The 9852-nt window shown below is 39.7% G+C and overlaps 1 protein-coding gene across 3 annotated transcripts in view; it reads right to left on the bottom strand.

Moving 5' to 3' along the window:
• Nucleotides 1-397: 397 nt before the first annotated feature.
• Nucleotides 398-9852, bottom strand: part of UIMC1 (ubiquitin interaction motif containing 1) — a 70920-nt gene continuing 61465 nt past the window's right edge. For 2 of the 3 annotated variants that reach the window (XM_006763693.2, XM_006763694.2), the window contains 5 exons: nucleotides 7123-7201; nucleotides 4182-4353; nucleotides 2794-2857; nucleotides 1524-1566; nucleotides 398-1001 (listed from right to left, as the gene is read on the bottom strand). In XM_006763693.2, the coding sequence (XP_006763756.2) occupies nucleotides 791-1001; nucleotides 1524-1566; nucleotides 2794-2857; nucleotides 4182-4353; nucleotides 7123-7201 (569 nt within the window). In that variant the 3' untranslated portion in view covers nucleotides 398-790. Of the gene's footprint in view, nucleotides 1002-1183; nucleotides 1242-1523; nucleotides 1567-2793; nucleotides 2858-4181; nucleotides 4354-7122; nucleotides 7202-9852 lie in introns of all 3 variants that reach the window. The other variant, XM_006763695.2, reaches the window with a different exon arrangement.

Genomic DNA, 9852 nt, shown 5'->3' with positions numbered 1-9852 from the left:
AGATGAAGTAACAGGTCATTGAATGATAGGGATAGCAGAATAAGGAGTAGGATTCAATGAACTGGCACCTTGCAGAATGATGTCAGAAAAGGTCAAGGAGCCAGTGTGGCTCAATGGTTGAGCATCGAGCTATGAACCAGGACGTCACAGTTTGATCCCCGATCAGGGCACATGCCTGGGTTTTGGGCTCCGTTCCCAGTGGGGAACATGCAGGAGGCAGCCGATCAATGATTCTCTCTCATCACTGATGTCTCTCGGTCTCTGCCTCTCCCTTTCTCTCTCCCTTCTGCTCTGAAATCAATAAAAATAGATTAAAAAGAAAAGGTCAAGGGGATAATCACACAGTGTTCTGGAACTGCACACTATACATTCAGTGAATATAGGTAGGATATCAAAGACTAGTAAAATATTTCATTCAGAAACATGTAATTTATGAGTCTGAGAACAAGCCCCACAATTAAAATATCTGTACCCAAAACCTTATAACACAGAGAGGGGAAAGGAAGATCTCCCTCTCATTGAAATAAGATGTCATACAAACATATATAAATATATTTAAATTTTCTTTTAACTATAAGTGAATTCAAACAGGCTGTTATAAAACCAAACACTATGTACAATTTGTCTGTATAGATCATAGAAAACACAAAAACCAGAATGCTGAGTGGGTGCTCGTGGTGGAAAATGCCCATCAAAACTTGCTCAACAATGAACTGGGAGCCATTAAAGCTTAATGACCATGGTCCATCCTTATTGCTAATGGTTTTGTCAACCTTCGGACCCTAGAAATTCAGGATTTTCTCCTCCTTCCTCTGCCTGCTTTGGACCGTGTCCGGCTACCTGGCCGGACAGTAAACTGCTTTTTAAAGTCCACTAAGCAATCTGTGGCTTCTGAAATGGAAACAAAAGACTTGATGGGAGACTCATTTAAGTCAAGATGTGCAAGGGAACTCTGCATCTCTCTGCTGCAGCCTGCCTCTTCCATCCCTGGTGAGGGTACCCTAGAGAGAAAGGAAAAATTTCAGAATTCAGTATCACCTACTAATAAGCACTAAGCATGCATCATGCATTGTAGCAGGGGTTTTTACATATATTATTAATTCACATAATTTTTGTAATCATCCAACCAAATAAGTAATATCATTCCCCTTTTACAGATGAGGACATTGGGTAAATCATATACCTTTAAAGCCACACAGTTATGCAGTGAGAGAATGAGGATTCAGATTCAAATTCCCAAGCTGCTTGAAATCCAAGTCAGAAGAGCAGGATTGAGTGGAGATAGAGAGGTAGAGAGGAGTAAGAAATAGCTTTTGCTCTGTTTGTTTTAACACCATTAGTGAACTGAGCTACTATTCCATTCTTAGCCAAGATATAGGGGGTCACAGAGGCAGAGAGAGAGAGATCTACAGTGATTTCTACCTTCTACATTTTGACTATCACACTATACACAGAACTCAGGACTAGGCCTCTACTTCTCTAGAACTGCTGACAGCTGCACTTCAATGCACACCCCAATTCACCTGAAGGCCACTGTTTCTGAAGACCTGGTCTTTATCTCTGCATCTGTGATAGGAGAGAAAAAGCAATAATGTTGTTAGTGTTGTAGTCATAGCACTTCTCATTGATCATGTGCTTCTTGTATTCTGGGCACTGCTTTTCATCAGGCTTATCCATGTGGCTACAGACTAATCCCCAGTCCCCAGTCTAATGGAATGTGAGCTTTAGGATCCAACACTCAGCTGCAGAAGTACTGAGGTGAACACTTTTAAATGAACAACCTCTGAATAAATCTACTTCAAATCTGGACTTGAGGAACTAGGAGTTGCCAAGGGAAATCTGCCTCCTACAGAGAATCACAACCTGCTGATCTGGAGACAGCAGGACATGGAACTCAGAGAGGCTGCCTTTTTTAGAGTCATCAGAAAGGCTTAAGCAACAGTTCCTCTTCCATCTGCATCTGGTGAATTTTAACAACAGCAACTAATAACAACCACAGTAATGATAGCAGCTAACATTTATCCGGGGCCTACTTATGCCAGGGAATATGTTTGGAGTTTTACATAATCCTTACAATCTGTTGGTATTACTAACTCTGCAATGCTTGTAACCAATCTACTCTACTGAACCCTAAATACTAGGCACCAAGAGACAGAATTACTTCCTACAATCTCTCAGGAGCATAGGTTGGAACACTAAGCTAAAGGTAACATATGAATGGAGCATATACTGGTACATTAGAAGGAGGCAGTAACATCGGTATGTCTGATTTCCCATGCCTGTCCCTTTAACAGGAGTGGGGAATGTCCAGCCTATGGGTCATATCATTTGGTCTGGCTCTGCCAAGGCAACCACAGGTAGGACTCGAAATTCAATAACTCTAGGCACTTTTTCCATAGTAACATAATTTTTAAGTTGATAATTTTGTATGGCCAGTGAATGATGTTGTAAATAGCCAAATGGTCCTTGGCAGAAAAAAAGGTTCCCCACCTCTGTTTTAGAAGGTACTTGGGGCTTGTGTCATTGCCCTGTCATCTGGAAATGTTTTTTCCCAGTTCAACAGACAGTCCTGGAAGTTTAGGCTTCATAAAACATGAAATGAAATGCATGATGAATAAGACAGGCTATCTCCCGATCTTTCTTAGGGAGAGATGACCTAGACCGAGTCTCAAAGGCTTGCTACTTAGGTGAAATGTGTACCCACACAACTCTAACAAATAGGGAGTTGGCAGTGGTTCTTTTCACTAGAAGGCCTTGGCCAAAAGCCCAGAAAACTGGTCCCGGGGTCCTCACCTGCAGTCTTGTGCTCAGATTGCTCCAAGAGACTGAGGAGTCGGCCTTCACTCCGGCCTTTTTCCTGTGGCAGAGATAAATAGATGAAAGGGAAGGGTTACCTCATAGCAGAGAATCTAAAATACAACTTCCTTAGCCCAGATCACACCTGTCTCCTAAGGAAAGTGGTGTGGAGGTGCACCTCTAAGAAAGTCTTTTGCTTTCTAATAAATGAGGGTACACAAGTTAAAAAGCAAACCGTGATGAAGAGAATACATCTTTATGCCAATATTATCTAAGAATGAATTCGAGCGAAGGCAAATTATTCCACCAAGATCATATTAAACACAAGTACCCTTTGACCTATGATAGATTTCGAGAGATTTAAAACAGAAAATGACAATTTTTAGGTAAATTCTAGGGGCAGTGATAAGAATAAATTGGCTCTATGGTATAAGCACATACCTATAAAACCCAACTCCAAATCACCACCACAAACCACCCCATTCATACAGGGGTTGCTTTCTTCTGTCATGATGGATAATGGCTTCTTCATCTTAGCATACAGTGATTGCTATGTAAGCCTATAACATGGAGCTGCTGTTTTATCTTTCTCTCTAAGCCAAGACTTGCTCTTTCTAATCTTTAATCACAAAGCCCAGAAAGCACATCCATCTTCCCAGCAACCAGAGGCCAGAGCCACACCTCCCTAGGGCCAGGCACACACAGCGAAGAGAGCTGATCTCACATATCAGCAGTGGGGGGATGATTGGATAACCTTTCTGGAAAGCAATTTGACAGTATGTTTCACGAGATTTTTAAATGTTTATGTGCATTGCTCTAAGAATTCCACTTCAGGAGATCTATTTTAAGAAAATAACCAGTGGTACAATGACTAATTAATGTTTTAAACAGTCTTCCAATACAGAAGAACTGGAAAGAATCTGAATGTTCAATAATGAAAATGATTACTAGTAAGTGACTGTGTGATACAAATATTAAGAGTAATTTTTAAAAACAGTTTAAAAATAAACCAAAAAAGGTGTTTATGCTACAATGTTAAGTGTACACACACACACACAGTATGGTACCAACTACATTAAAAATGCATAGAAAAAAAGACTGGAAAAATTATAGTTGATAATGTCCCCTGATTCCTCATACTTTTTAAATTAATTTTAATATTTTTATTATAGTATACATTCAGTATCTTCATACTTATAAAAAACTACTTCCCGTATTTCCTACAATGAACACATATTATTTTTAATTAAAAGAAAAAAATTTTTTAAAGCACAAATCTTGTTTCAAGAAAAACAGAAGAAAAGGAGGGAGAAAAAGAGGAGAAAAAACCCAGAACAGAACTGTGGAAGGTTTGGTAGCCTTTCCTGTTAAAACACTCCACATACCTTTGAGTTCCTCAGCCACTGCCACTGCTTCCCCTCCTCAGCTGAGTATACTCTCACACTTTCTGTAGGCTCATCTCCTTGGTCATCCCTTGCAAGCTGGAGACAGGACTCTACATGACTTTGGTACTCTTTAAATGGGACCAGGGATTTACATAGATAACACTTCTCATGCCTAGCCAATCAGAAGAAAGAGAGAAAAAGCAGTTTTAAGGTCTGCTTTTGCCACTGGGCTCCTGGATATGTCTCAAATCATGTTTTTATGTCTCAAAGTTATTCTGTGGAGAAGACATGTCAACCAATGCAGATTTGCTCAGCAGGGCCTCCAATAAAACTAACCCAATGACAATCAAAAGGACTGAGTGATTAGTGGTTTTCCCTAGCTGTTTCTCTGTACCCTGCTGTTGCAGCCGTGGGATGGTAATAAAATCAGCACTTCTAACTATCTCAATGTTGATTGCTCTTCAGACATAAAATATTCTGTCAAACTCTTCTGAAATTAAGTGTAATCGGTTTTTTTCAAAGGGAAGTAAAACTTTAGACAGAAATTTGAGCACACAGAGCATTAAACCAAGATGACAACTTTACCAGGGTAGATGAACTTGTCTGACTAGTAAATCAAGTCTGTCCATATGCTGACTTCCTTAATTCTATAACCTGCAGCATCAACTAGGAAGTTACCAAAACCATGTGGTTACGCCAAAGGCTTCTGCATAATTTCATACACAGTTATTTTTATCATTTTGTAACAGTTGAGTTTGTGGAAAGAGATGAAATTGTATCCTTGAGTAAGGCTAATTTGACATTGGTAAAAATGGAATCACTGAGAACAAAGGAAGAAAATGAACAATTATTAAGTATTTAATAATGGTAGAAGGTGCTTTAAACACAATTTCTCAATCTCCAGCCCTAAGAAGGTACTTTTCTCCCCAAGGTTGTATAGCTAATAATTGTCAGAAGCCAGCTCTGCCTGACTCAAGATCATCTCAGTTTTAAGAAGCTAAGGAAAACTTTTCAAAGTTTGCTATCTTAGACTTCTCTTTCTGGCCGTTACAACTCAATTACTATAGCCAGGGAAATTTGGATTGGTTCTTTTTTTTTTTTTTAAATATATTTTATTGATTTTTCACAGAGAGGAAGGGAGAGGGATAGAGAGTTAGAAACATCGATGAGAGAGAAACATCGATCAGCTGCCTCCTGCACACCCCCCACTGGGGATGTGCCTGCAACCAAGGTACATGCCCTTGACCAGAATCGAACCTGGGACCTTTCAGTCCGCAGGCCGACGCTCTATCCACTGAGCCAAACCGGTTGGGGCTAGATTGGTTCTAAGGAAGAATTTCTCTAGAGGTTTTTAAAATAGAAGAAATAAGTCTCAAGTATTTAATCATCTCAGAGAATGCAAGTAAAACTCTTCCTTATGAGAAAAGCAGACCAGTGTACCTTACACAGTTTATCAGGTAATGCAAAAGGCATTTATTAATCTCCTACTATGTGAAAGATGGCATCACTGAGGAAGGAGCATGTCAAGTAGGCTTTGTCAGTTCTGCCCTCATGATCACAACCAGTTACTTACAATTTCTCTTCAGTCTCTTTATTAAAAAAAGAAAAAAGGATAACTGCCTTAAAAGCTATTGTAAGAGTTATATAGTAAATAAAGCACCTAGCACAATGACTGGTACACAGTATTAGGTTCTCAACAAATAGGTTTTATTGTTGTTGCTGTCTCAGACAAATTTTATTAGATGCTGAAGAATAGAGTATGAATGAAGACAAGCATCTGCCTTCAGATAACTAACAGCCTAGCCAGGGAAACAGAAATGTCAAAAATGAACAAAAGGAAATTACTGCAATACACTGTGATGAAGACAGTCCTAGAAGAATGTCCACATGACAGTGATTCCAAAAGGAGCAAGGGATGAACTCTGCTCAACTGGATTAGGGAAGGAAACTCTAAAATGTAGGGTCCAAATCTGTGTTTCTAAGGTAAACGTTTCTGCCTAATGACTAACTGCTCTAATGTACTTTGGTAATATCTTTCTGTTGGGAGAAAGCACTCAAACCCAACCCCTTAAAATGTGCTTTCTCATGCCGAAGCCGGTTTGGCTCAGTGGATAGAGCATCGGCCTGCGGACTGAAGGGTCCTGGGTTCGATTCCGGTCAAGGGCATGTGCCTTGGTTGCGGGCACATCCCCAGTGGGAGATGTGCAGAAGGCAGCTGATCAATGTTTCTGACTCTCTATCTCCCTCCCTTCCTCTCTGTAAAAAATCAATAAAATATATTTTTTTAAAAAATGTGCTTTCTTGTCAAGTTGCAACCCATAACCCAAGGAAGTCTTCTATATTGCCCAACCTTTTGCAACTCAACTTCTGTTATCATTATATCACAAAATAGCTCACTGCTTCCCCAAAACACCAAGATGCAAATTCAAAGAAAAAAATTAATTTTAAAATTAGTTTAATGAAGCCAAAACGGTGGGGGGTTAACTGTACAGAACAAACGATTACACAGACACACACACATTTTAAGTTATAAGGAATAAAGTTTATTTTGGCAGATGTTAAAATTAAAGTTGCAGACATTAGTAACATAACTCAACATCCTTAATTTGGTATAAGTGTGACACATTTTCTTGCTTTCTTCTATTCTACTAAATCACCATACCTAAACTGTTTTATAAAACTAATATATTGAAATTTAGCTTTACTGTTTTCACTTATGCTCTGATTCTAAAGTAAGAGCAATGTGGAAGTGGAGTGGGTAGCAGGATTTTTTTAGGGTAATAAAAAGGGATATACAGAGGCCACATACACTGACATAAAATGGGAATAATAAAAAAAAATTCAGGCATCCAAGCAACAAAGTGATTGGCAGGCCAAAGAAACCCAGGGTAAGAGAAAAACTGGTCTTTTTATGTGACCTAAAAACAGCATACATACTTACTTCTCAATGTCCAGGGAAGTCTGGGCCACTATCTCACAGTCCCTCTTGCTCTGGGCCTCTATTTGTCTGCAAGTCAACACTTTCAACAAAAAATGAAGAAAAACTATCAGTTAGCCGTAGACTCTGAATATAAAAGATAAAATGTGTACGAAGAAGCAAAGTTTAAAATCCTACTCCACTGGGAGACATGCACTGTCTAAGAAACTTCTTTTTAGTACAGAGAATAATACCTGTAACATATGTACTGAAACTGCCAACTACAAGATATGTCTGTATTTGCTAATGAGATCTATTTATCCCTTATTTGCCATGAGACCTAAAAACCTAGTTCACACCAAAACAGGTTTTTGTGTACTTCCCAACCTGCAGTATCTGAGGGAGAGATTTATACTTTTTCAACCAAAATTCTCACTGGCTTAAATTGAACTTATGGCAATTAAGGTCCATCCCCTACCCTCCCCAATCATCTTCAAATAAAATGTTATCAAGACCAATCTCCTAACTCTATACTTGGGTAACTACGCTGTTGTGTATTCCCACTCCCCCCGCCCCGCACCCGTCTAAACACAGAACTTTACATTTGTCCCTGTTTGTTTGTTTTTTCTTTTTTTGGTAATAGCTTACTGATTTTTAGTGAGAGAGGAAAGGAGAGGGAGAAAGAGAAACATCAAAAATGTGAGAGTATATGGAACATTTATGGGCAGTCTCCTGAATGCCCCCTAACTGGGCATGTGCCCTTAACCAGGAATTGAACCGGCAACCTTCTGGTGCACGGGACAATGCCTGAACAACTGAGCCACACCAGCCAGGAATGTCTCTGTTCTTTTCAGGTGAACATTGCAGTCTGCCAAGTTCATCTGCAATATTGATTCTGTCATCTAATGTTATTAGCTCTCTTTTCCAGTTTTGTGTCATCTGCATATATGAAAGCATCTACATCCATATTTACAGAGAATCTTCAATATGTGAGTAATTTGGGGAGATATAAGAAATTATGAGATGGGGTTCTTGCCCTAGGGAGCTTACAATGTATTAAGGGAGACAACATATACACTCAAATAACTATAACACCAGGTATAAAGAGATATGAATAAAACAAGATGATACACACAAGTAACTATTAATAGTGTTTGTCTCTGGGAAGGATGACAGTGACACTTGAGCACTGAATTAGGGAGATGGTATTTTTTTTTACCATATACTTTTTGTACTGTTGAATTAAAAATTAAAAGGGAGAAAAAGAGAGCAGAGTACAGAGAAAGTAGGTAATCTATTTCTAAGGTTCCTTCCAACCCAGAGATTTTATAAGTAAAAGTAAAGTACTGCAGGAGAAAAATATCCTGGACATAGTTGTATAGCCTTCAGATCCTCCTCCTACTCTATCAGCCAGCCCACATTTCTCCATCTTATACACAAGGACTTCATGAGAGATTTTATCAAGGGCACTGCTAAAATCAGTTCTTAAAAGGTTGGCACCTCACAGATTACAGAAACTTTTAAGGGTTGTTTTTTCTCTCTCTCTTTCCATTTGTTCCCACATCTTGACTACCAAGTATTTTTTCTAAAAGAAATACTTGGAAACCACTCCACAGACAGGGCTGGAAAACAAATTAATTGCTTCTAGCACTTTATAGATACCACTACTGCACTTAACACATTTCCGTTGTTATTTGTTTGTATGTCAGTCTCCTTTCTACATCATGCAACTTTCTGAATTTAGAGATTCTGAGTTTTGTTTTGATCTCTTCAGCATCCTCAGCAAAATCTAGCACATATTAGACACTAATAAATATTTGCCAATTAAATCATAGCAATGGATTCAAGGGGGGGGGGGGGGGGAGAGCTCTTGTTTTTGAGGACCTGCTTTGTACCAGAGACTTTATAAAACTAATCTCAATCCTTAGAACAAAATCCTACAAGGCATATGTCATTATCTGTATTTTATAGATGATGAAATATTAAATACCTGATCAAGATCACAAAGCCAAAACAACAAACCCCAATACAAGTCTGACTTAAAAGAAGGCTATGTTCCTCTATAAGAGCAGGCTGCCCCTCCTGGGAAATACAAGGGTAAAGGACGAGAGGAAAAGTGGTAAGTGGTGAGTGAGCAGGTAAAGAACCTGAGGGGAGACTTGGCAGATTGCTGGGAGCCACATGCTAATTCTATTATTTAATGTTAGGATAAGGACGGACCAGTGTAAATTGACAAAGGAACGGAAAAGTTGCTCTTAAAGGAGCTTCCAACTCCAGTTTATAAGGGTTGGGACAGTCACTTCAACTAGTAGCAGGCGGACAATTCAATATGAAAGTGAAATCCAAAACCCTTGCTGCTGATGACAACAGCCAAAGATTTCAAAAGGGAACAATGGAGTCTGAGAACAGCTACCAGAAAAACCACCACCAGGCCAGGTAAGCAAAATGGAGGAGAGGAAGGATGTCACTAAGACCTGAGAGATGGAGGAACCAAGATGGCGGCATAGGTTAACGCCAGACACTCAGAGGAGGCGCAGTGCTGAAGTCAAATTCTGAGGTGTGGAGTGCGTGGAGCGGGCTGGCGGCGGAGGGCACAGTTGTTGTTTTCAATCGGGAGGGAGTCGCAGACTCTGAGCTCCAGATCCGGGCGAGTCTTTAGGGGCACAGACTCAAACGGGAGAAGCGGGACTGTCTGGCTTCGGTGAGAGCGAGTGCAGCTTTCTCTCCCAGGTTTGCAGCGGTTGCTGGGACTCC

The sequence above is a fragment of the Myotis davidii genome, unplaced genomic scaffold, assembly GCF_000327345.1.
Source record: "Myotis davidii unplaced genomic scaffold, ASM32734v1 scaffold319, whole genome shotgun sequence".
NCBI classification, from domain to species: domain Eukaryota; kingdom Metazoa; phylum Chordata; class Mammalia; order Chiroptera; family Vespertilionidae; genus Myotis; species Myotis davidii.
This window is presented reverse-complemented; position numbering and strand designations above follow the sequence as displayed.